Below are 27,029 nucleotides of genomic sequence, written 5' to 3'. Positions count from 1 at the left end.
GCCAACGAACAATCAGGAGAGGGTACTGCCCCGGACAGCGTCGAGCGCCCCCTAGAGCCCTGGGGTGCTAACCCGCCCCCTTAAAAGCCACGTTCAAGTTTCCTTTTCTGCAAATGCAGGGCAGGGTATCTATCTGCGTGTCTTGGAAATCATAGACTTGTAGAGTTGGAAGGGACCACAATAGTCATCTAGTCCTGAAATGCAGAAATCTTTTGCCCAAGGCAAACCCATGAACCTGAGATTAAGAGTCATGCTCTACAGACTGAGCAATCGCAGATAACAAATCATGCCAGATGAATCTCATTCCCCCCCTTTTTTAATGGAGTTACAAGCTTGGTGGATCAGGGGGATGCTGTGGACATACTGTTTAGTGCAGGCATCCCCAAACTGCGGCCCTCCAGATGTTTTGGCCTACAACTACCATGATTCCTAGCTAACAGGACCAGTGGTCGGGGAAGATGGGAATTGTAGTCCAAAACATCTGGAGGGCCAAAGGTTGGGGGGGGTGCCTGGTTTAGTGTATCTTGATTTCAGGAAGTCTTTTGACAAAAGCCCCCCATGACATATTCTTGTAGCAAAGGCGACATGAGCATCGCCAGAATTTTGTTAGGGTGGGGGGCATTCAAAGTTGTTGAGCTTTTCTTGGGAAATTGCAGGTAAGAATAATACCCCATAGACAGGACATTGCCCCCGTCTGGCTACACCCATGGAAGGTAGTAAAATGTGGGCTGGGTGAGATAACTGTTAGGTGGTGTTTGTAGTGAGTTGGCTGACCAAGCCCGAAGTCTATTCATAAATTGTTCCTCATCATCCTGGGGGGAAGTGACAAGTGGGGTGCTGCCACAGGGTTCTGTTGTGGGCCCAATCTATATATATAAAAATGTAAAAATCGTGAAACTGCGTTTTCCACTTTTCTCCGTAACCGCTTGACCGATTGTCCTGAAATTTTGACACAACAATCCAGGCCACTCCCAGAGCGTTGCTGGGGACAAAAATCCCTCAAATCACACACCTGGGCAGGTATAGACCTGGTTTTCCACCAAGTCAAACAGCGCCCTCAAGTGGCGTAATACCCTCCTCCACCCCCTCCCTTCCTGTGAAATCTAAGCCACACCCACAAACCAAATAACATCATCAACCAAGCAACTGAAACCACCAAGGCGGCCATTATCAGACCCCTAGGCCCCCACCAAATAACCAATGTTGCCAAGTGGAGGTAGGGGCCTGCCTGGAGGGGATGCGGGGGGGGGAGGGCAATAGGGAGCAGGGATACGTAATGGGTCAGAACAGGGAGGGGGGAGACACAGGGATGAAACCTGCCCTCTCCACAGTATCTCGCCTCAACTCAGGGGGACTCTGAGGCTCAGGGGGATCTGAAGAGGGGCTATTACCCTCCATTTCACAGACTAACGCACAGCAACACGTGCAGGGCCAGCTAGTGTCTTTATAAATGACTTGGACAAAGGAAGTGACTGAGGGGATGCTCATGAAATTTGCAAACTGGGAGGGGCAGCGAATGCCGCAGAAGACAGAATCGGAATTCAAAATGACCTTATCTGAAGAAGTGTGCTTGCACACGAAAGCTCATACCAATGACAAACTTAGTTGGTATCTCAGGTGCTACTGGAAGGAATTGTTTAGTTTTGTTTTGTTTTGACCTTAACAGATTGGAGAACTGGGCCCAAACTGACAAATAGCAAAGGTAAGATTCTGCACTTAGGCAGGAAGAACAAGTTGTCACATGGAAGAGGGAGCAAGGTTGTTTTCTGCTGCACCCGAACCAATGGATTCTAATTGCAGGAAAGGTGGCTGCGACTAAACATCAGGAAAAACTTCCTGGCGGCAAGAGCAGTTTGACACTGGACTCCCTTGCAAGGTGGTGGCCTCTCCTTCCTTGGAGGTTTTTTAAACAGGGATTCTTTAGCGGTGATTCCTGCATTGTAGGAGGTTGGACTAGATGACCCATGGGGTCCCTTCCCACTTGACAATTCCGTGAGCCTATAAACAGTGGCTGCATCTAGAGTTATGTCATTGGGTGCCATCTAATTTTGGAAGTTAAGCAGGATCAGGCCTGGATGGGAGACCACCTGGAATATATGGTGGGATTCTTGCTTTTGCTCCCATTGATTGTCACTTCTTCGACTTTCCCATCTCAGAGCTCAGAAACCATCTCTTTTTTCCAAAACCCAAAGACTGTTCTGACACCTTAAAAGGGAGATTTGGTGCAGATTTTTCACACGCATGAATTTCCCCTTGGGGTCGTGGCGTGTCACTGGCTGCAATTTCAGGGGAAATTGTGACACGGAAGAGAGAGCATTTCCCAGCCACTTCTGCATCAAATGTGCCTTAAAGCCCGTGAAGTTTGATAAAGAGGAGGGGATTCCTCGGTCTGAGTTGCAAAAGGGGCAATGCAAAAAATGCCTACCGCACCCAGTATTCCCAGGCGTAATCCCATCCAAGTACTAACCAGGCCCGACCCTGCTTAACTTCCGAGATCGGGTGCTTTCAGGGTGGTGTGGCTGTAGGCAGCAGAAGAGCTTTCAATAGCGCTTTTCTAGTCCTGACTCTGCCTTTGCAAGAGTTTGCATCTCGCCAAGCTCTTTTTCCTGCTCCTGCTATCTCCCAGTGCTGCCTGCCCGGGGAGAATTGCATCTCCCTTGCTTTCTCTCCCTCTCTCCTTCCAAATCTTGCAGGCAGGAAAGGGCTGGGACCTGCAACCGGGGCTTTGCAGCAGCGGAATGCCTTTCCTCCGGAATTGCAACCGTGCAAGAGCTGCAAAAAAAACCGCTTAGCTCCTCCACCGTGTATTTTATTTTATTTTATTTTACGCTCTGCTCTGCTAAATCCCAGAACTTGGCGTGGGTTGCAGTGGTCAGAGCCTGTGCTCTCCTCGCTCCTGCCGGCAGGTGGCGCTGCCCAGCCATCCCTCAGAAAAGAACGGCGCGCGGGCGACACGGCCACCAGATGAATAAGCAGCGGCGGACGCGGCCTGCGTGCGCATGCGTAACCCTTAAGCATTCCCGGCCCGGAGCAGCTCTGCGGCTCTCCTCCCGGGGCGGGGCGAAGAAGGTGCGCGGGCGGGCGGGCGCAATCGGCTCGCTGCCCGCAGGGAGTTGTGCTGCTTTGGTGCTGTTCTGCCCTCCCGCCCGCAGGTGGCGCTGTCGCCGCCGTTACACGGAGAGCGCTCTCTCTTGACAAAAAACGGGACACCCGGATGTGAGATCAGACCAGCAGAAAACTTCCGCCTCTTTCTTCGGAAAGGAAGGGGAGGGTTCCCAAAACAACATGGTTGCTTTGCAAATCTTGGAGCCTGGGAGGTTTGGGCTGGGTGGGCAGGTGCTCAGAGGGCACCGATGTATTTGTTTGCTAGGTTTCATTAAAATAATAAAGATTGCAGTTCATCATGTATTAAAATTAATTTATTCAATTAATTAATTATTCAAAACAATTTATTCAAAAGGTAAATATTGTCATTATTAAAGTGACCCCGGGCATAGGGTGGTAAATAAATTCAATAATAATAATAATAATTTCTGTTTCAGTGTATCTGATGAAGTGTGCATGCACATGAAAGCTCATACCAAAATAAAAACTTAGTTGGTCTTTAAGGTGCTACTGAAGGAATTGTTTTATTTTGTTTTGACTCAGACCAACACGGCTACCTACATGTAATAGTAATAATAATTGTTTTTTAAATGCAACTAATAAAATGAAACATCAACATGATTTGCAACCGTTCCAGCACATACAAACACACAAAACCCCACACAAGCTTTGAAACAAAATTGTTACAATTTGTATTGCGTATTGTAATAATGTGTTATAATTTGTCGATTTTCCGCGCCCAGGTACTCAAAAGCGTTCTGCTAAGCTGTAGGACAGAGAGCTTGCCAAATTGTGTTGCGATACATTATTGTTTGGGTTGTGTGTTGTGTGTATGTTCCCCACATTCCTCCCGGGGCTAGAAAGGGGTTAGTTTAACCTCTGGTTTGCTAGTAAAACCGAATCACTGTGTCGTGAAATGATGCAAGTCTGAAAAGTGTGTCACCAACATGAAAAGTTTGGAAAGCTCTGCTGTAGGATGTTGCCATGTGTACTGATTTATTTATTTCAATGAAATTTGTGAGTGAGAAAGAGTCTGAAGTTTGCTCAGGGGAACAACAAACAAGAGAAAGCTGCAGAGTTTGGGGAGCAGAATATTAATAAGGAAGAACAACCGAAAAATAAATCCACATATAAATACTTGACAACCAACGATGCACAGATCCTCCAGGCACTGATCAAGGATGCAAGCTGGTTGAAATTCACTTTTGGCAGCCCATTGACAGAAGCTGCGTGGATATTCATGGACTGAAGCTGGTGCGCTTGTTTGTCCTTCTGTCTGCATGTCTCTCATCCTGTCTTTCTGTGTGACTCTGGGTGTGAAAGGGTGTGTGTGTTTCAAATATGGCGGGTGCATTTCAGGTGGGATGGGGTGGAGGTCACTGATATAAAAATTAATAAGTTTCCTTAAAGGGAGATCAGCCTCATAAGGAGGACTGAAATCCTCTAAGGAGCAGATAGACCTAGGCTCCTTTTGGTCGGGATAAAACGACAAAGACCAAAACCCATAACTTGTAAAGCAAAGCATGATCTTTATTTAAAAAAATAGAGTTCTGTTATAACAGAGGTTCCCCCCCAATGCAGAGATGGCAAGAGGAACCCTGAACAAGAGAACATTTTCCCTTATATACCTTTGGCTGTACATGTAAGTGGATGGAGCAGAAAAAAAGTGGGAAGGGGAGATTAACATTTTAAGTAAACAAGAGTACTTGTGAGCTTTATCTGTGAATCTTCTGGAAATGGCACCCTGATTATTCTGGAGATGGCTTGATTACAGAGATGTCCCTGAATTTGACAAGATGTAAATGCAAGTATTGTTGGTAAGCGGTTGGGTGTGAGGAGGCATTAGCATGAAATCCTGTCCTGTTTACTATGTAATTTATTAATTTAACAAAGTCCTTAGTTTGCCTTTTCCTGGGTAGCCCGGCCATTCCTTTGAGATGGAAATCACTTTAATTCTTGAGACAATGAGAAAGTTCCTTCACCCCCCTTCTCTCCTTGCAGAGAAACATTTGGTCGTTTAGGGAGAATCAAAATGGTTTTCAGGCCTGACTTCCTGTACTGTTTGCTTGGTACATTTATGAACATTTATTATATATATGACCTCAAAATTCTTACAACATCACCCAGGAAATAGTACTTCTGTCTTGCCAGGAATAGACCTCCGTTGACCATCGTCCAGCCTGCAGCCGCCTCTGGACACTCACACAGGACGTTCACTGCCTTTACTGGTTCTGATTCGCAGGAGAGGTAGAGCTTTGCTAAAGGCCCACCTTCACCAGACACCTCCTGCCTTGAACTGTGCCAGCCGGTCATTATAGGGACAACTGTTTAGATGAAAAAGTGTGCATGCACACGAAAGCTTATACCAAGGACAAACTTAGTCTCCAAGGTGCTACTGAACTATTATATATATATATATTTCGACTGTGTCAGACCAACATGGCTACCTACCTGAATCTACCTCCTTGTCCTGTTCCCCTTGTGTGTCGTGTGGCTTCTTTAAAAAATTGCAAGCCTGTGGGTAGGGACATTCTTGTTTGTTGGGGTTTTTTTTGTATCTGTACTAGGGCCTTTTTGGCTGAAGACCCTGCTCCAAATAAATATATAATAATCACATGCATTCCCCAGCCCCCTCCAGACTATATATTGTCCGGCCCAAATCATGGTGCCTGTGCTGGCTACCCAACTTTGGACAAAGATATGAAAAGGAGGGTTCTCCCCACCAGGTATCTGCCTTCTAGTGCATTGGGGTCTTTCTGGCAGGCTGCTGTATCCATACCCTCCAAGTGTCTCAATTTTCTGGAAAATCTGATTTGATCCCAGAAGGTCCCCATTTCTTCCACCCGTGCTGCCACTGTAGAGCTTGGGGGGGGTGATGAACCAGTGCTTGTCCAGTAAGGGAACATCCCGTCGCCTCTCCCTTGGGCAGCCACTGAGACCCACTTGACGACTGGCTCCGAGAACCAGGCAGAGGGCATGACCGCCCTGAGTGGGAAGAAAGGAGGAGCAGGGTGGAGCGCAAGGATTATTGATTTAAAAAAACAAAACAAAAAAAACTTTGTGTCCACATCTAATCTTGCCCCTTTGTAAAAAGTTATTTATTGGTGTGTATTTCCCCCCCTTTTTGTTAATCTACCAAAGAATAAAATAAAACTGGAATAAAGGAGTTTTTTCAGGTTGGTGGAGTCGGTGTTTGAGGGGTCGAAGAGGATCAGTTGTGGGGGGAATGAGAAATGTCCCTATTCACATCTGAGGAATGTTGTGGGGTTTGCATTACACAGTGAGCTGGGTCTTCTCTGAGTTGACAGCCCAGTCAAGGAATTATCTCTACAGTACTCTTGAGGTCGAGTTGGCACTTGTTCTTGTCTTACTTTGACACCAACTGAAAACAAGAGTCTTCGCTCAGGAGATCGCAGGATGCCAGTTGCAAGACAATGTCCATAACTGATGAATTTTTAAACTTTTATTTCCTGCTTCCTACGCCCCTGTTCTATTGTACCGATAGATGTTATCGTTTCAGCTGTGTTTATTGCTCCGCAGGATTGCTCATGGTGAACGCTGGTCAGGAAATATTTTGAACGGTGAAAAAGGTGTCTATTTATTCAATTGTGTCCCTGTTGGTTCTTGAGAACCCAGCCTTCTGATTTCATTTCAATCAGAGAGACGTCGCGCTCTTTGCCCCCTATGAGTTTTGCCAAGCTGTTTCCTGCATCAGGGCACCATTTTGTACGTGGGCCAGATGATGCCCATTTTTTTTTTAAAAAATAGTGTCAAATCAAAAGTACAGGCTTAAAAAAAAAAATCAAAAATCTAAGCAAACACACCTAGGAGCATAATTTGCCAATTTGAACAAGTGGGACAATCAAATAGTAATTGTCCGATCTAAGGAATTTATTACATGGCTTCTGGTTGCAAGAAGAAATTATTTGGCCCATTTGAGCGCTGACTGCTGCAGAGATTTCACATTTCTAAGGGTAAGGGAAACCCAGAACACTTCTATACTCTTTGGTGGGATTTTATTTCTTACGTGTCAAAATTCAGATGTATAAAAACCCCTCTTCCCCCACCAAAACATGAAATTTGGCCATTGTTCCAGGAAAAATTTTATGGCAGCGATGGCTGATTGACAAGGGAACGGACCCACTCAGAAGATGGTGGACTCTCGCTGGAAGTTTTTGGACGGAGTTTGGATGGCCACCTGTCAGGGATTCTTCAGCTGTGATTCCTGCATTGCAAGGGGTTGGGCTAGATGACCTTTGGGGTCCCTTCCAACGCTTCCGTTTTATGAGCCCATGATTTCTTTTGCTTCTCTTTCTACATCATCTGCCCTCTGTTTTGAAAACACAACCTTGGACTTTATGAATCCTTCTTTTTCCCAACCCCTGCAAAACACATTCAGATGCTTTAGATAGCAATGTTTTTCCTACACTGAGTATCTACCATCAGACCTTTCTCACGGTTGGAAAATCTGGCCAAAGTCAAAGCACTTTTAAGCACCGAGAGAGAAAATTAAGCACATGGGTTGGGGAGGGCTTGATTTGGGGTGTCAAATTCTGGAAATTTGCCTTTGCTGGCGAACAAGGGAGATATCGTACATCACTTGATATCCAAGCATCATAATCTGGCTTGATCGCTTGAAGCCAAATGTGTCTACACTAGAAAGTGTTGCTCTCAGTTTTTTTGCTCTACAACTCCCATCAGCTGGCTGGGTGCTGGTGGGAATCGTAATCCCAATCGCCTGTCTGGCTGGGGGAGTCGATTGGGAGTTTGAGTCCCAGTACCTTGGAGGGCACCAAGTTGGGGAACACTGGTTTAGCCAGCTGCGTCGTTGACAAAAAGCAGGAGAGTGTGGGTTTGTTTATTTATTAACTAATTAACTTCAAAAGAAACCCATCAGTGATTACAAAAATATCCTTAAAATAAGAGAAAGGGGTGGGGTGGGGACACAGTTAAGCATCTTTTAAAATATCATTTTAATATAGTAAAATAGGTCAATGTTGCCGCCAGGAAAGTGTTTCCCAAACTTGGGTCGCCAGCTGCAGTTGGACTACAACTCCCATCATCCTTAGCTAGTAGGACCAGTGGTCAGGGATGATGGGAATTGTAGTCCAACTGCAGCTGGAGAACCAAGTTTGGGGGGGAAACTGCAGGTAGTTGCAATCCCTTTTCCCCTCCATTCCTGGAAGCTTGGAGCAACCCGCGCACGATGTACAACCCCCCGGCGAAAGACACGTGTCTGCGGGACCGTTTTCCCCTAGCCGCGCCGGCTGCGCGCTTCCAATCCACGAGGGCGCGAGGGGGAGGAGGCAAAAAGCAACAACCCAACCCCAACCCGGTGCACGTGTGAACCGGCCACGTCCGCGATTTGTAAAGGCGGCGTCTTTCCCGCGCGGCAGGGCGAGCGTAACCTGTGAACGAAGGCGTGACGCGTGTCCCTCCGAGGCTCGGGGACGCCTTTCTCCTTTTGTAAATCCCAAGTCGTTTACGTAGGCAGGATAAATTGTGGGGCGGGAGAAGCGGGCGAGAAGCGGCTCCGCCTCGGCCCTGCAGGGGGCGCGCTTCCCGGCCAGGCCCCCGTTGCGAGTGTTGCTTTTTTTCCTTCCCCCCAAATCGCTACAATTGCGCCTTGTATGTTTCCCTCGGATGTGAGCAGCCCAGCCGCGCGCCCGCCCGCCTCCTGCGCCCGATCCTCCGGCTGCTCCCCTCCCGCGCCCACCCCGGGACCCCCCAGCCCGGCCCTGGAGCCCCGATCGGGCCCTTCTCCCGCCCACAGCCCCCCCAGTAGCCGAGGGCCATGGCCGAATGGGCCCCTGCCCAGGTGAGCCGGGAGAGGGGGAGGGATGGAGGGCAAGGGGGCCTGGGGGGGGGGGAGATGGCACGATCCGGATCGAGAAGTTGATTCGGAGTCCGGAGCTGGTTGGGGGAGAGGAGAAGTGGGGGGGGGTGTTAGGCCTTTGCTGCCTGGGGTGGTGGGATGGAGTGGGAAAGCGGGCCTCCCCCCACCCCAGTAGAGCCCAGTAGTTTTGCTGGGAGTGTTAAAGAGCGCGCGCGGGGGGGGGATGTCTTGGGGGAGGAGATCGATTAGGAGATCTCTTTTGTGTGTGTGTGTGTGTGGCGGGGGGAGAGGATCTCTTTGATTTTCCTTGGGAGAGGAGGATGCGTCGGGAGGAGGAAAGAGAGGCTGATCCAGAGTGGGGGAGGGGGCTCCCGGGGTGGGGTGGGGGGAGGCAGGGCTGGTATGAATGATACTGGAAGGAGGGGGGGTGATGTGAAGGAAGAGGTCCCATGGCAATAGCTGGAGGTGCGGGGCAGTATTGTACTACCGTAGAATAACATGTTGGGGGGCCCAGGTAAGCTCTGCCCCACATAATCAATCACACGCCCCATTTGAATGTCCATGCCAGTTCAACTTTGCAAGGGTTGCCTGGACCCTCAAATATTTTCCTGGGGAGGCCGAGTAAAATATTTCCCATCTTTTCCCCTCTGCTTCATTTTTCCTGGATGGGCCCCGGCTGCTTCAGGATCCTCCTTGGCTTCTCGGGACTTGGGGGGGGGGCACAGATATCTGGGGAGGAGAGTGGGCATTTTGGATGCTCTCGGATGCAGCCATGCTGTTTCTGCACAAGCCTCTGGCTATGTCTGCAACTTTGGGGACCTCTGAAAAGATGCTCAATTTCCTTTACAGAAAAGGGGGGGCTGCCCCGGTGGGGGTATGGAGTGATCTCTTCCCCCCCCCCCCACCAGTAATGATATTTTTTCTCCCTGCCACCCTTTCTCTTGGGGCCTCCCAGTAATGAATAGCTGACCCCTTCCTTGCAGTGACACAGCGCTTGGGTTGCCAGTTAATATTATTGCTATTAATTTGTTGCATTCATATCCAAGGAGCTTGAGGTGGGTTCTCCCCCCACTCTTCATTTACTCCCCACAACAACAAGGTTTAGGCTGAGAGGCAGTGACCGGCCCAAGGTCCCTTCACGACCCAGTGGAGGCTTGAAACCTTGTTTCCCAAGTTGTACTCTGGTGCTCTAACCACTACACCACACTGCTGCTCAGCTCTCTCTCTCTAGCAACTTGGGTAAACTTGGTAGGAACTGCTTGGCCCCTCCTGCATTCACACCTGACAAGTGATCCCAACCTCTTGCCTTTGACTACAACTCCCAGCATCCAAAGCTAGCAGAACCAGCTGTTAGGGATGATGGGAAATGTAGTCTCAAAATTGTAGTCCCCAGTGATTAAAAAAAAAACACCCTTAAAATAAGAGAATGGGGCGCGGGGACACAGTTAAGCATACAGTACTTTAAAATATCATTTTAAAATAATCAGATAGGTTAAGGTTGCCAGGGAAGTGTTGCCCAAAATTGGGTCTCCAGCTGTAGTTGGACTACAACTCCCGTCATCCATAGCTAGCAGGTTTAGTGGTCAGGGATGATGGGAATTGTAGTCCTACAACAGCTGGAGACCCAAGTTTGGGAAACTGACTTAGAGCAAGAGCAGTCTCCAGAGTCCTAATTTAAGTGTTGCATACAAGCACACACACAAAAATGCCTTTAGCTTTACCAGATCCCCAAGTGCTTCTTACTCTGACATTAACACACAAACAGCCCCCTAGGAGGTGGACCTTTGGACCACATCCGTACTAGGAAATTAATGCACATTTGAAACATTTGGTTCCCCCCCAGTATTATCCTGGGAACTCTAGTGTTGTTGTTTTTAAAGGGTGCATGGAATTGCAGCTCTGTGAGGGAGCCAACTACAGTTCCCAGGGTTCTTGGAAGGCGGGGAAGGGCCATGAAAATTATGGTGTGGGTCTGGCCAGCCTTTGGCGCTCCATTAAAATGGGGTTTTTGCTTCTTGGTGTCTGTGGCAGGGAGAAGGTGGCGTCTGGTTTCCAGGCTAGGGCTGATGGGAGTTGTAGTCCAACAACGTCTGGAGCAGGCATAGGCCAACTCCGGCCCTCCAGATGTTTTGGAACTACAATTCCCATCATCCCTAGCTAACAGGACCAGTGGTCAGGGATGATGGGAATTGTAGTCTCAAAACATCTGGAGGGCCGGAGTTTGCCTATGCCTGATCTGGAGGGGGACTGGTTGAAAGAGGCTCTTCTCAGCCATCTTTCAGGGCCAAGCCCTCGTGCACCCCAAAATATCATGTCATATTTCAGTAAATACAAGCCCAGTTCAGGGTGCTCAATTTGGCGTTCAAAGCCGTAAACGACTTAAACTTAATAATAATGAATGATTATTATTAGACCCCAGATGCTACAGACCCTCTTGGGTGCCAGGATTGGCAGAGGGGACCTTCTGCCCCCAGAGGTTTGGGGTGTCAGAAAGATTGCCATCTCTAGGGCAGCCCCTGTTTTTTATATTGACATTTTATTGGATGAATTTCATTTATAAAGAAAGAAAGCGATAAAAGACAAGAGTTCAATAAGTGCGGAAAAGAAAGGTGCAAAAAGTACAGCGTAATGCAATTAGTATAATTAGTTACATTTCCATACTAAGCAATATTAGTATCTTAAAACACATATGGTTATTAATAAACCTGCTACATTCTGTATCAACTCGTTCCAAACATCAATATATTTGTCAAAAGCAAAGTCTCTAAGCAATCCATTCATAAGCTGCTGGTGTTGTCGCATTGTCAATCCATTGATTAAAAGGAATCGCATCTGCATTCTTCCAGTTCATCAGTTTCAGTCTCTTAGTGTGGAATCCATTTCCGTTATCAGTTTCCATAAAATAGCTATATAATTCAAAATAATATTCTCCTCTGAAAATGTTAGCTTTCCCCATACGGTCATGTTTATATAGCTCAGCACTTCCTCCCCAAACTTAGTAAATTTAAGATAACGGTAAAGGGACCCCTAACCGTTAGGTCCAGTCGCGGACGACTCTGGGGTTGCGGCGCTCATCTCACTTTACTGGCCAAGGGAGCCAGCGTACAGCTTCCAGGCAATGTGGCCAGCATGACTAAGCTGCTTCTGGCGAACCAGAGCAGCAAATGGAAATGCCGTTTACCTTCCTGCTGGAGCGGTATCTATTTATCTACTTGCACTTTGACGTGCTTTTGAACTGCTAGGTTGGCAGGAGCTGGGACCGAGCAATGGGAGCTCACCCCGTTGTGGGGATTCGAACCGCCAACTTCTGATCAGCAAGCCCTAGGGGCTCAGTGGTTTAGACCACAGCGCCACCCGTATCCCTAAAATATGCTGTAGAGCACTGTAAAAACATATGTTGAAAGAGGCATTGTCCTTCTTGTATCTCCAGCAAAAAGCCATTTTTAGCTAGTCCTTTTTTATATAAATGTAAAGGAGTCCAATAAATTCTGAGTGTTATTGTCTGTTGTAGAAGTCTTAATTTAAGATGCATTGATGCCTTTGGTCCCAAGGCTGAAACACTTTCCCCTAAGTTGTAGAACTCCTTCCCCAGCAGAATTTCCTGTGAATATTGACCTTTTTACCCTGGTCCTTGAAACCTGAAGTGTATATTTGTAGGAGTCACCTTGTTTTTGTGATTGCAAGTATTTTTAAAGTGCTTTTAATATCGTGTTTAATGTTGCAACCTGCTCTGGGACCTTGAGAGTGAAGGGCAGGTTAATAATAATAATAATAATAATAATAATAATAATAAATGTTTGAAACATCAGTCTAAAAGTGGCGTACCACTCTGACATGGCAAGAGAGAATGTCAAGTGTGGGAAGAAGATCCAAATGCCCTGAAATAAATAAAACCACCGTAATGCTTCAGCAATTCATATTGGCTCTCAGCGATCGATGAAAAATCCTCTAGAGCTTCAATCTACAAATTAAACCAATTAATATTTTCAGCCCTATCTGGTTGTGATAATGTTTGGAATGTTTCAGTGACGTAGGTTAATTCTGTTTTGTATACGTGGTGCTAAGACTACTGCAATTCTCCACCCAGGTGAATAATGGAGAGATGGATTCTGCAAGCAGTATAAATGACACAAATCCAACACAAGATGCACACAACTTAATTTGTTTATTTTCTTGCATTTATATCCCAGCTTTCTTCCATCATGGGAGCCAAGACATACTACCTTGTATATTTTTTCTCCAGCTTTGGATTTTGCAAAGCTCAAACAGTTTTGGATACCCCATCCTATTCCTGCACCTTACAAAGGTTTACCAGGCATTAGGAAACTGTCTTATACAGAATCCGACCATTGCTTCACCTGGAATAAACGTGAGACCTTCAGCATGCAAATCATATACCATACCAGTGAGCTATGACCCCCCCCCTAATCTGCCACATACTTGCAAACCTACCTTGTAACAATGAGGTCTAGAAACTTTATTTTTTGTCCGGTGAAATGAAACTCGGGGTTCTGAGAACGCTGTCTGCAAGTACCAGATTCTGTACTGACTTGGTGAGCCTCCACGGAGAGCTTCACCCTCCTGAAATTTAGTCATTACAGGAGCACCTTTTTAGAAACTGGGTGCTGGGTCTTGAGCTTCCTTTTCCTCTTCCCTCCTTGTCCATCATTCCTTGTGTGCCGTGTTTTTCAAATATTGCAAGCCTCCAGGCAGAGACTGTCATTTTTTAAAAAAATTGATTGCATGCTAGCTGCTCTGGGAGCCTTTTTCGGGTGAAGAGTAGGATGCAAATGCTCCAAAGTAATAAAGTGATGCAGCAGCTAAAAAAGCCAATGCAATTCTGGGCTGCATCAATAGGAGTATAGCATCTAGATCAAGGGAAGTAATAGTACCACTGTATTCTGCTCTGGTCAGACCTCACCTGGAGTACTGTGTCCAGTTCTGGGCACCACAGTTCAAGAAGGATACTGACAAGCTGGAACGTGTCCAGAGGAGGGCAACCAAAATGGTCAAAGGCCTGGAAACGATGCCTTATGAGGAATGACTTAGGGAGCTGGGTATGTTTAAGAGAAGGTTAAGGGGTGATATGATAGCCGTGTTCAAATATATGAAAGGATGTCATATGGAGGAGGGAGAAAGATTGTTTTCTGCTGCTCCAGAGAAGCGGACATGGAACAATGGATTCAAACTTTAAGAAAGAAGATTCCACCTAAACATTAGGAAGAACTTCCTGACAGTAAGAGCTGTTCGGCAGTGGAATTTGCTGCCAAGGAGTGTGGTGGAGTCTCCTTCTTTAGAGGTCTTTAAGCAGAGGCTTGACAGCCATCTGTCAGGAATGCTTTGATGGTGTTTCCTGCTTGGCAGGGGGTTGGACTGGATGGCCCTTGTGGTCTCTTCCAACTCTATGATTCTAAAAGAGAAGCAGTAAGAGATGGGTTTGTCTGGGGGGGGGGGAGACGCTCCCCAGCTTCGCTGACCGCTCAGATCTTCTCTCCAGATCCAGGAATGGAATGTGGAAGCTCAGCATCTGATGCCGCTCCAGCCCCCCCTCGTCCCCGAGCTTAGCCACATGCGGGAAGCTCAGCTTCACACGGCGGAGGCGTCCCTGTGGAGCGTCGTGGCCACGGTCCAGGCCATGGAGAGGAAGATAGACCTGTTGGCCACCCGCCTGCTCAGCCTGGAGGGCCGGTCTGGGACAGCCGAGAAGAAGCTGCTGGACTGCGAGAAGACGGCCATGGAGTTTGGGAACCAGCTGGAGAGCAAGTGGGCCGTGCTGGGGACCCTCATCCAGGAGTACGGGCTGCTGCAGAGGAGGCTGGAGAACGTGGAGAACCTGCTCAAGAACCGCAACTTCTGGGTCCTGAGACTCCCGCCGGGGGCTAAGGGAGAAATCCCCAAGGTACGTCCCCTCCAGCGTCTGGGGGGGGGATCCAAACCAGGGCGCTTGTTTGTTTCATCCTGAGCTCTCGCGGGAGCCAGAGCGAAAAAGAAAAAGGGGCATTATGGGATACCGTCGGAAGCCGAGACGGCTTCTGTAGTTCCAAGATGCCCTGCTTAAATTGGGATGGTTGAGCTGCAGGGTTCAATTGGTTAGAGCAGGCTTCCTCAACCTTGGCCCTCCAGATGTTTTTGGCCTACAACTCCCATGATCCCTAGCTAGTAGGACCAGTGGTCAGGGATTATAGCCATGTTCAAATGTATAAAAGGATGTCATATAGAGGAGGGAGAAAGGTTGTTTTCTGCTGCTCCAGAGAAGCGGACACGGAGCAATGGATTCAAACTACAAGATTCCACCTAAACATTAGGAAGAACTTCCTGACAGTAAGAGCTGTTCGGCAGTGGAATTTGCTGCCAAAGAGTGTGGTGGAGTCTCCTTATTTAGAGGTCTTTAAGCAGAGGCTTGACAGCCATATGTCAGGAATGCTTTGATGGTGTTTCCTGCTTTGCAGGGGGTTGGACTGGATGGCCCTTGTGGTCTCTTCCAACTCTATGATTCTATGATGGGAATTGTAGTCACAAAACAGCTGGAAGGCCGAGGTTGAGAAAGCCTGGGTTAGAGCGTGGCGCTGATAACACCAAGGTTGCAGGTTCGATCCCCATATGGGAGAGCTGCTTATTCCTGCATTGCAGAGGGTTGGACTAGATGATGCTCGGGGTCCCTTCCAAGGACTCAGCTATACTGTACAAATAAAACATTTCAAGTATGTTTTAAGTGCAGTGTACCATGTGACTCTAGATGGCGATGGTGAGCCTTATGGAAAATTCAGTGTATTTTGAAAGCATTTTCAGAACGGTTTTTAGATGTGTGTGGAAACCACCCAACTCTACAATAATTCTATGAAGGTAAGACCTAGGGCAGGCTCCCTGGCCATCCACTTGCCTCCCGGATGTGCACCAAGGACTTTATTAAATTTATTAGCTGCATTTTCCTAACGAAGGTAACTCAAAGCAGCTTACAATGAACAAGCAAGCAAGCACATGCATTATAACCAGCATAAAATAAAAATATAAAAGACAATTCTTTTTTGTTTTTACCCATCTTTTACTACAAGGTGGATGTACATGGTTTCCCTGGCCTTCCCTTCGTTTAATACGCACAACTAACCCTGTGAGATAGGTTAGGCTGAGAGGCCGTGGCTGGCCCAAGTTACTTTTTCACAAAGCACATAGTTAACCAGTGGAACTTCCTGCTGCAGGAGGCAGAGACAGCTACCAACTTGGTAGCCTTTGATAAAAGCCAAAAAAGGATTAGAGCCATTCATGGAGGAGAGGACTATCAAAGGCTACTAGGCATGATGGTTTTGTTCTGCCTCCATGCCTTGGGGTGCCACTTTCTGGAAACTACACAAAGGGAGAGTTGCTCTGGGGTTCGAATCCTGCTTGCAGGCTTCCTCTAATGGGCATTTGGTTCCTGTGGCTGAGCAGGGATTTGAACCCTGGTCTCTCGCAGGTCCTAGCCCGTCACTCTAACCACTACACTGCGTTGGCTCTGTAATAATAATGACAATAATTACAATAATTTGCAGATGCCGGTGACGTTTGTCGACATTGCCGTGTATTTTTCTGCCGAGGAGTGGAAGAACTTGGCCGAGTGGCAGAAGGACCTGTACAACAATCTCGTGAAGGAGAACTACGAGTCTTTGCTCACCCTAGGTACGGAAACCACCATTTCGCTTGCGTCGTATTTAGAGGGTTTGAAGCATTTTGCACACACAGTCCTCGCGACAACCCTGTAAGGGAGGCCGGTATTCGTTATCCTGCTATGACCTGTGAGATTTCCTGAACGGATTGCGGCTTGCCAGTTGGGTTTTTGGGGAGAAGCAAGATTCAGAAAGCAGACTTCAAAGATCACAGCATTTAGCCACCGTTCTGGACGCTAATTCCGATTTTAGCCAGGCTCTTGCCAAGCATCCTGTTCTCACAGTGGCCAAACGGAATCCTGTGGGAGGGAGTTCCACAGTTTACACTGCATGAAGATGGCTTTTCTTTTATCGGTCCTGAATTTCGCATTGGATGCCCACAGGTTCGAGCGTTATGAGAGAGGGAGAACTTTTCTCCGACCTAACATTATGAACTTCCAACACATTGTTTCCCAAACTTGGGTCTCCAGCTGTTTTCGGACTACAATTCCCATCACCCCAGATCTTGCTAGCTGGGGATGATGGGAGTTGTAGTCCAAAACCAGCTGGAGACCTGAGTTTGGGAAACGCTGTTCTATCATGTCACCTTTTACCTTTTCTCTAAACTAAAAAAGTCCCAGCGCTGCAACCTTTTTTTGTAACATCAGGAAAGCACAAGGTTTAGGAAGGCTGTGCTCAGAACGGTGGGATTTTTCGGGATCTGTAAGGAGAAATCATGGAGCGATGAAGGATGAACTTGTGTTTTCTGGGGAGGGGGAAGAGAGCTAGATAAATTTCATTCTTCTCCTTCAAAGTCTTTATCTTCTCTTCTCCATTCCTTCCTTATTGGGTTTTTGGGGGTGTGGGGTTTTTTTGTAACATCTTTATTGAAAGTTCAAATAGTACCAAACTATATGTGTACCAAACATGGTGAGATGCAAACGAAAAGGATCAAAAGGTCGGCGGTTCGAATCCCTGCGACGGGGTGAGCTCCCGTTGCTCGGTCCCTGCTCCTGCCAACCTAGCAGTTGGAAAGCACGTCAAAGTGCAAGTAGATAAATAGGAACCGCTACAGCGGGAAGGTAAACGGCATTTCCATTTGCTGCTCTGGTTCGCCAGAAGCGCCTTTGTCATGCTGGCCACATGACCTGGAAGCTGTACGCCAGCTCCCTCGGCCAGTAAAGCGAGATGAGCACCACAACCCCAGAGTTGGCCATGACTGGACCGAATGGTCAGGGGTCCCTTTACCTTTTATATGTGTACCAAACATGGTGAGATGCAAATGAAAAGGAGAAACAGAACCTGTGCAGAAGGGAAAACAATGGTGGGATTGGGAGGGGGAATCCCAAACTGTATATTTTACAAGGTTGTTACAGTCATACCTCGGTTTAAATACGCTCCGGTTTGAGTACTTTCAGTTTTAGTACTCTGCGGACCTGTCTGGAACGGATTAATCCACTTTCCATTACTTTCAGTGGGAAAGTTCGCTTCAGGTTAAGTACGCTTCAGGTTAAGTACAGACTTCTGGAACCAATTGTGTACTTAAACCGAGGTACCACTGTATTGTACTTCACCAGATCTTAACCTATTACGGTACGGTGTCTGTAAGAATGGATTCCAAATATCATTGAATTTATCCATGGCAAGTCTGCGTTTGTATGCAAGTTGTCCATATGTTGTGAGTTTGTATAAGTCTTCAATCCAATTGTAGAAGGGAGCCACATTTTTATTTTTCCAATTCACCAGTTTTCGACTTTATGCCCTGGCAAGGGCACGGAGAGCCCACACGTATTGTCCTTTTACTATAAGGTTCCATCTGCTGGGCATATAATTCAGGAGGATGTTTTGCTTTGTAAATGTGACGTTGTTCCGTACAGTTCTGTTGATGGTTTCGGTTACCTCCTGCCAAAAGTCTTTCAATATAGGACAATGAAAAAAAACATATGTTTTAGAGAAGCATTATCCCTGTTTCTCCAGGAGCGGAGGGTAACCTTTCCAAGCCGGAGGCTCATCCCAGGATTGAACGCGGGGCAGAGCCATGCATTCCAGAGCAGCATAGCACAAAGGAGAGGGAGATCTCCGCGGATCCTTGCACAGGTGAAGAAGGCAATTCGGAAGAGATTGGGGATGGGGAAATGGTGTGTGGGGAAGAGTAGGTCGATTCTAAAAATCTGGGCCATTATAGGCCAGACATTATTGCCGCTGGGAAAATACCACATTTAAAGAAAACAGGAGTTTCCCCTTCGTATTTTCTATTGCAGGGATCAGGGTGGATTTGATTTAAATCAAATCAATTTAAATCATAATTTAAATCACAATTTAAATCACAATTTAAATCACAATTTAAATCACTAGTCATTAAGACTTGATTTAAATCTCTCTCTTTTTAAAGAAAGACTCATTCTTGCTGGTATAATCTTAATACAACCAGACGAAGGTTTCATTTTTGGAATAGTTTTTACAGAGTAGTTTTTCAGAGTAGTTTTTACAGTTACTATATATCAAAAAATTAGGGACCCAGGTGGCGCTGTGGGTTAAACCACTGAGCCTAGGGCTTGCTGATCAGAAGGTCGGCGGTTCGAATCCCTGTGACGGGGTGAGCTCCCGTTGCTTGGTCCCAGCTCCTGCCAACCTAGCAGTTCGAAAGCACGTCAAAATGCAAGTAGATAAATAGGAACCGCTACAGCGGGAAGGTAAACGGTGTTTCCGTGTGCTGCTCTGGTTTGCCAGAAGCGGCTTTGTCATGCTGGCCACATGACCTGGAAGCTATACGCCGGCTCCCTCGGCCAATAATGCGAGATGAGCGCGCAACCCCAGAGTCGGTCACGACTGGACCTAATGCTCAGGGGTCCCTTTACCTTTTTATATCAAAATTTACTGATTTGGTTATACTATTAGAAACACATAGACAGATAATTGTGAAATTATTGTTTCTGTTTGCACAACTTTTCTGCTGTACTTCATTGGAAGGAGAAAAATGATCATTTCCTTAATAACAATTTAAACAATTTATTTAACTAAAACAATAACGTTATAGCATATGTATCCATGTTTGTTAACTGATGTGGTTACACGATTTAAAAAGAAAACAGACTGAGTTTTAGCGCACATGAAAAACTTAAAACAAATCCTTATTTCCTGATTAATAGCCTTTGGACTATAATGCAACTTAAATAGAAAACAATCTTTCGAAATATTTTTCCTCCAAAAGCATCTTAATTTGAAATCCAATTTAGATTTTACAAAATCTGATTTAAATCAAAAAAATCTTATCTACCCTGGCAGGGATGAAACCCATGTTCATTGCCAGGGCAGGTGCAGAATGGGCCATTGCAAATGAAATAGGGCTGCAGCTCATTTGCAAGTCTCCATTGCATATCATTTAACGCCCATTTGCATATCAAACAGCCTAGCAGAATCGGCCCAGCTGGCGCAAATGGGAGTTCGCCGGGTGCAATGCTCTACTTACAGAGCTACAATTCCCAGAGTAGTTTAAAATTTAGGCTCTCTCTCTCCCCCTCCCCTGGAGAAATCTGGGAATTGTAGCTCTGTGAGGGAATCAGGGGTCTCATAACAACTTGAAGCACCTTTAATAATAATAATAATAATAATAATAATAATAATAATAATAATAATAATATATTTATACCCCGCACATCTGGCTGGGTTTCCCCAGCCACTCTGGGCGGCTTCCAACATTAAAATACACTAATTTTTTAAAGATTAAAAGCTTCCCTAAACAGGGCTGCCTTCAGATGTCCTCTAAAAGTCTGATAGTTATTTTTCTCTTTGACATCTTGTGGGAGGGCGTTCCACAGGGCGGGTGCCACTACCGAGAAGGCCCTCTGCCTGGTTCCCTGTAACTTGACTTCTCGCAGCGAGGGAACCGCCAGAAGTCCCTCGGCACTGTACCTCAGTGTCCGGGCAGAGCGATGGAGGTGGAGATGCTCCTTCAGGTATACCTTTGACAAACTACAGTTCCCAGGATTTTTTGCGGAAAGCCAGAACTCCAAAGTACAGCGCAGATGTGGCCTAATTCTTTTTGCGTCTTTACCAAGCTACCAGCTTTTGAAACTGTTCTATATCAGTCCTCCATCCTGACTGACTTTCTCTTAGTACAGTCATGCCTCGGAAGCCAAACAGAATCCGTTCCGGAAGTCCGTTCGACTTCCAAAACATTCGGAAACCAAGGCGCAGCTTCCGATTGGCCGCAGGAAGCTCCTGCGGCCAATTGGAAGCCGCGGAACCCGTGTCAGACATTCGGCTTCCAAAGAACGTTCACAGACAGAACACTCACTTCCGGATTTGCAGCGTTCGACTTGCAAGGAGTTCAACTTCCGAGGTACGACTGTATACCAGTCAGGAATTTCCAAACCAATTAGAAACTGATTTCATATTGATTAGCTGCATAGATCAGGATTATGGGTCCCATAATTTTCTTCTGGTCTTCCATCTTGACAGCCCCTCTCAAAACTCCTATCCAGCAACCAAGAGTCATAAATAATATTTGCACACAGGAGACACTCCCGGCTGCCTAAATGGGCTGTACAGCCTCTCAATTATCATAAATCTCCTTCCAGCTCCCTTGTCAGAAAAGCAGCTTTCAGATCCAAGCACGGAAGCTTGGTTGTTTTCAAAAAGAAAAGAAAAAATTGCTCTTCTGCTGATGTCCCCAACAAGATACCTGCGGACACAACAGCACCTCATATAGTGGCAAGAGTGGTTACCTTTTCCCTCCTTTCAGAAGGGAGCAACCACTGCCTTCTTATAGAATAATAGAATTGTAGCGTTGGACGGGACCCCCAGGGGTCATCCAGCCCAACCCGCTGCGATGCAGTTCAGGAATCACGACTAAGGAATCCCTGGCAGATGGCCATCCAACCTCTGCTTTTAAAAAAACCTCCAATTGAGGTTTCCTTATGTTTACCAGATGTGGAATTTTAGGTTAGGTTTTCTGCACCTGAAATTTGGAGAAGGCGGAGAGGGATCTCCCTTGGGTCGGCAAGCCTGTTAAAGAATCTCTTCCTCTGTCCTTTCCCTCCTGTTAACAGAACCCTTGATTTGCACGCCGGACGTCCTGAGCCGCATCAAGCAAGAGGAGCCCTTTGCAGGGGGAGGCCAGTTCACAGAGGAAAGAGGGATGCCAACAGATCCTTGTTCAGGTGATTTGCCTGACTGCAGGATTGTAGAACAGAAGGGTTGGAAAGGGATCCAAGGGTCATCTAGTCCAACCCCTGCAATGCAGGAATTGTTATTATTATTATTATTATTATTATTATTATTATTATTATTATTATTATCATCATCATCATCATCATTATCATTATTATTATTTATATACCGCTCTATACCCGGCGGTCTCAGGGCGGTTCACAGAATAAAATCAAGATATAAAATAAAAAAGTACATAGTGAAAATGAAAACAACAACTCAATAGCCCACCCACCCCCTTAAAAAAACACATTTTGAAAGGGCATAGGATGTAAATCGGATCAACTAAAGGCCTGGTTAAAACATTTTTGCCTGGCGCCTAAAGGTGTATAATGAAGGAGCCAGGCGAACTTCACTGGGGAGAGCATTCCACAGGCGGGGAGCCACTGCAGAGAAGGCCCTGTTCTTGTGTTGCCACCCTCCTGACCTCTCGAGGAGGAGGCACACGAAGGAGGGCCTCAAAAGATGATCTCAGGGTCTGGGTAGGTTCCTATGGAAAGAGGGATTGTGGTCCTGAGGAACCGCAGCTTAAGAATCCCTAACAAATGGCCACCCAACCCCAGCTGAGAAACCTTCAATGATCCACCTTCCAAGGGAGTCCGTTCCACCACTGGCTGGCCAGCTAATAGTCTCCCAAAGTTCCCCCTAACTTCTTTCTTGTCATTTGAACCAAACTGGTGCTCTCCAGACATGTTGGACGGTCACTCTCACCAACTGCCTGGGTGCTGATGGGAGTTGTAGTCCAAAACATCTGGCGGGTACCAGCTTGGGGGGGTCCCTGCTCTATAGGGCTTCCATTGTCATCTTGTTTTTTGAGACTCGCTTTTTAGTACAGATGAAACTCGGAAAATTAGAATATCGTTGAAATGTGCATTTACTGTATTTCAGTAATGCAACTTATTTTTTTATTTTTATTTTTTACAAATGCTTCCTTTTGGAAATCCCACAGTAATAAAACAAATAGTTACAATAATACAAAAATAAACATCGCTATTACATTTCATTAATTACATTCCATTTATTATTGACCCGCCTAACGACAAATAATTACAATGATAACAAATCAAGGCTTGGCATATCTTGATTTGCATGTCATGCATCCATCTCATATATTGGTTTCACCTTTTAAGTTGCATTGCTGAAATAAATGCACTTTTCGATGATATTCTAATTTTCCGAGTTTCACCTGTAGAACAGGCCAACCTGTGCCAGATGTTTCGGACTGGAAATTTCCAGTCGTGCTGGCTGGGCTAATGGGAGTTGTAGTGCAGAACAGCTGAAGCTGGGCGCCTGGTTGGGGAAGGCCAGAACAGGTCAATCTTTTTGATGGACAGGCTTTGACCTCTGCTGCGCCAGGGTTCGGGCGGCCATGCTGAGGTTCTCGTTCGCCTGGCCGACACGAGGGCTGCCTTCTTCTCAAGTGTTTTGTTTGGTTCTCTTCCCAAAGGTGCCGAGGGCCTCATGTCTGCCCATGACTTCTTATCGTGGATTAAGCAAGAGGAACCGTGCGTCAGGGAGCATTGGGAGTCGGCAGAGAGAGACATCCTTACGGGCCCCGGCGCAGGTGAGCAGCCTTTAGGAGGAGCATGTCTGCATCAGTTCTAGTTGCAATCCCTTCCTTCCAGAAATATAATCATGACACGGGGGAGACTATTATGGCTCCACCCTATCAGCCAGGGAAGAAGCAGCTGCTTCATTGCTTGCTTTCGAGCCCCATGTTGGGGGTTGGGCTAGATGACCCTTGTCCCTTTCAACTCTGCGGTGCTAGGTCTCTTCCCTCTTTCCTCTTCCCTCCCCATTCCTTTTTCCTTTTGTGTCACGTCCATGAGATTGTGAACCTTCAAGCACAGGGGTCCCCAGACTTACCGGCGTTTGGGCCGGTTCCCACCGCGCCGATCGCGCGGCGGGCCGGAGGGCGGGGGAGCGCGGGCCTGTGCGGGCCGGCGGGCAGGGGAGTGCGCGCCCGTGCGCATGCGCACGGGCGCTTACTGGCGTGGCGGCGCACTTCCAGGGTGGGAAAAGCGCCGAAAATCCGTTGTGCACATGCGCGTGGGCCTCCCCCGACCCAGAAGTGCACCAGAAATGACTTCTTCCGGGTCGGGAGAGGCCCATACGCATGCGCACAAAGGATTTTCAGCGCTTTTTTCCCAACCCGGAAGAGAGCTGCCGCGCTGCGCGCCGTAAGAGCGGGCAGCGGGGGTCATCGCGGGCCGGATTGGCAGGCTAATTGGGCCGCATCCGGCCCCCGGGCCGTAGTCTGGGGACCCCTGTTCAAGCAGGAACTGTCTCTGTACATCACTTAGAAAATGTAGGTGCTTTATAAACATTGTAGAATAACGATGTGAATGAATTGTGCTGGGGCGTCCAAACAGTTTAGGCACGTGGGTACAATTCAAACCTGCCAAGTTGCTGTCAGAGAAATAAGGGACTGGGCCGGAAATAGCAGAAGTAGCACTGCCGCCATTTTGGAACTGGGCAGAGCAGCATCAAAAGTCGCTTCTGAGCATGCTCCGCCCAGTTCCAAAATGGCGCCACGCCAGAATAAACCGGGGGGAAACAAAAAAAATCGTTTTTTCAGCTAGGAACAGCTGGAAAAACGGGGATTTCCCGGGGAAAACGGGAGACTAGGCCGCTATGGTACAATTGGGTTTATGAACAAGTGCTGTAGGCAACACCCCACGGACAACTGTCATTGAACTGTCGAGTTGGAAGGGACCCCAAGGGTCTCCTAGTCCAACCCTCCTCAATCTAGTCCTTCTTCTTCCAGATCAGCCAACCCCTGAGAGTGTGTACATATTTATGTTATTCTGCCTAAATCTCTTAGTAGCAGACAAAGAATGTGCTTTTAGCGGCATTAAACCTGAAATGCCCATAGAGCAGGAGGAGGAAGTGGGAAAGAGTGCCCCTCTTTCAACTTCCTCCTTCAGCTCTCTATCCTTCTCAAAGGAGAAAAGGGTCTCACCACCTCAGGATAAGGGGAGATGGGAGGTGTTGTGAGAGCCATTGGGGGGGGAGATCTCAAGGGTTCCATTGTGCCCATGGGCACCCTGTTGGTGGCCCCTGAGCTGTGCCCCTTGGGCTAAACTCTCCCAGTCTCTCTACCGAATAACCCCCCTGTGGAAGTGACTTCCTTTGCCACCCCCGGTGGCCGGGATGAATAACTGCGGCCCGTTTCCTCTCTTCCCCCCCAGCTGGCGACGCGATGGCCGTCAAAGCCGAGACCCAGCGCTCGTGCCCGGAAGAACCGGCGCGGACCAGGGATTCCATGTTCCACGGGGAGGCCCCCGGAGTTGCCGGGGCGGCGGCGATGGAAACCTACGTGGGCCCAGCCGGCCCGGTCGCGCCGCCCCTGAGCCCCGCCAGGAGCCGACCGGGTAAATCCATTGAGTTAGAGAGCGAGTTGCAAGGCCTCTTTGCCCCCCAGGCGCCGGCCGAGCGCCCCCACGGCTGCAGCGAGTGCGGGAAGATGTTTGGGGTGAAGAAGAGCCTTAAGGTGCACCAGCGGAGCCACCACAGCCAGGAGCGGCCCTACGAGTGCGCCGAGTGCCGCAAGAGCTTCAACTGCCACTCGGGCCTGGTGCGCCACCAGATGACGCACCGCGGGGAGCGGCCCTACAAGTGCGAGGAGTGCGGCAAGTGCTACAGCCGCAAGGAGCACCTGCAGAACCACCAGCGGCTGCACACGGGCGAGAGGCCCTTCCAGTGCCCCGTCTGCGGCAAGCGGTTCATCCGCAAGCAGAACCTGCTCAAGCACCAGCGCATCCACACCGGGGAGAGGCCCTACCAGTGCGCCGAGTGCGGGAGGAGCTTCCGCTACAAGGAGTCCCTCAAGGACCACCTGAGGACTCACAGCGCCGAGCCCCCCGCCCAGAGGCTGCTGCCCTCCCTGGGCGGGGAGCCTCTCCCGTAAGGCCCGGCGGGGGTGAGGAGGAACAGCTCTCTCTCGCACTCCTTCTCCCCCCCGCAAAAAAAGCTCCTCCCCTCAGCCTCCTTCCCCTCCAGTGCCTCCTGATTCTGCCCGGCGCGGGGGGCATAGCCGCTGCAAAGACCGCTGGACGGTGGGAGCGAAACGAGGCCGGCTTGGTTCTGCGAATGCCACAGATGGGCAGCCCCATCTTGTTCCCCAAATACACACCGCCCAAAGGGAGGCGGTTTGCTCCCGAATCGGCCTTTGTGGAACAAAAAAACGAGCGGAACCGACAAGGGACGCCGCGGTCGGCGCCGTCTGCCGCAGGCCGGAACCGCTAGACTTCCCGGAGACGGACGCTGAGGATCTGACGGTTTCGCTTAGGGATGTTTCTAGCCCTCGTTGAGGAGAGGGTTGCAGGAGCGTGGCGGCAGCTTCCGCATGTGTGTTCTAAAGGCTCAGAAACCAAATTCCAAAACCCAAACCCAGCTCACTACCCTCCATGTCTCAAATTGGGTTTTTCCTCTCCCCCCCCCACCCATCTGGAAGGAATGATTGCAATTCTAGCAGGACGTTAGCCTTGAGCAGAAGCCCCCGGAATGGACCCTTTTTGGCTAAAACGTGGCTTCTCGTATGTACAAATAAGGACGTTGTTTCTTTCTCCTGGGCGGCCAGATTGCGCTGCTCCTCTTGCCCTCCACGGGACTTATTTGAGCCTCTAGCCTCCTGCTTTTCTTTTCTTTTCTCTTCTCCCCTCAGGGCCTGCTTCTGTTCACAAGCCTCTGAACAGTTTCACTGCAAAGCACCTTTTCCAGGTCTCACCCCCCCCACCGAACCCCAACCCCCGCATTTCTTTATCCCACCGCAAGTATATTTATTCGTTCTCGTCCCTCTTTCCTCCCATGCCATTGCTTTTATTTTAAAAAAGAAATTCCTTTTATCTCATGACGGCGCAGTCCAACTCTGTTTTAAAAATAAACGTTAAAAAAGAGAATTATTTCTGGTTGCAGTTTTTATTCATAGGATCATAGAACTGTGTTGTTTAGTCGTTTAGTCGTGCCCGACTCTTCGTGACCCCCATGGACCATAGCACGCCAGGCACTCCTGTCTTCCACTGCCTCCTGCAGTTTGGTCAGACTCATGTTGGTAGCTTCGAGAACACTGTCCAACCATCTCGTCCTCTGCCGTCCCCTTCTCCTTGTGCCCTCCATATTTCCCAACATCAGGGTCTTTTCCAGGGAGTCTTCTCATCTCATGAGGTGGCCAAAGTATTGGAGCCTCAGCTTCAGGATCTGTCCTTCCAGTGAGCACTCAGGGCTGATTTCCTTCAGAATGGATAGGTTTGATCTTC

General features: G+C 48.0%; 1 protein-coding gene and 1 pseudogene across 1 annotated transcript; one reads left to right on the top strand and one right to left on the bottom strand.

Moving 5' to 3' along the window:
• Positions 1-2,418: 2,418 nt before the first annotated feature.
• Positions 2,419-2,527, bottom strand: LOC118092406 (5S ribosomal RNA; annotated as a pseudogene).
• A 6,162-nt stretch (positions 2,528-8,689) lies between these two features.
• On the top strand, positions 8,690-27,029 carry LOC118092376 (zinc finger protein 282). Its single transcript, XM_060281011.1, has 7 exons — positions 8,690-8,923; positions 14,439-14,840; positions 16,468-16,594; positions 18,538-18,657; positions 21,612-21,722; positions 23,219-23,335; positions 24,963-27,029. The coding sequence occupies exons 1-7, from the start codon at positions 8,900-8,902 to the stop codon at positions 25,679-25,681; spliced, it is 1,620 nt and encodes a 539-aa protein (XP_060136994.1). The 5' UTR covers positions 8,690-8,899; the 3' UTR covers positions 25,682-27,029.

The sequence above is a fragment of the Zootoca vivipara genome, chromosome 12, assembly GCF_963506605.1.
Source record: "Zootoca vivipara chromosome 12, rZooViv1.1, whole genome shotgun sequence".
Lineage (NCBI taxonomy): Eukaryota > Metazoa > Chordata > Lepidosauria > Squamata > Lacertidae > Zootoca > Zootoca vivipara.
This window is presented reverse-complemented; position numbering and strand designations above follow the sequence as displayed.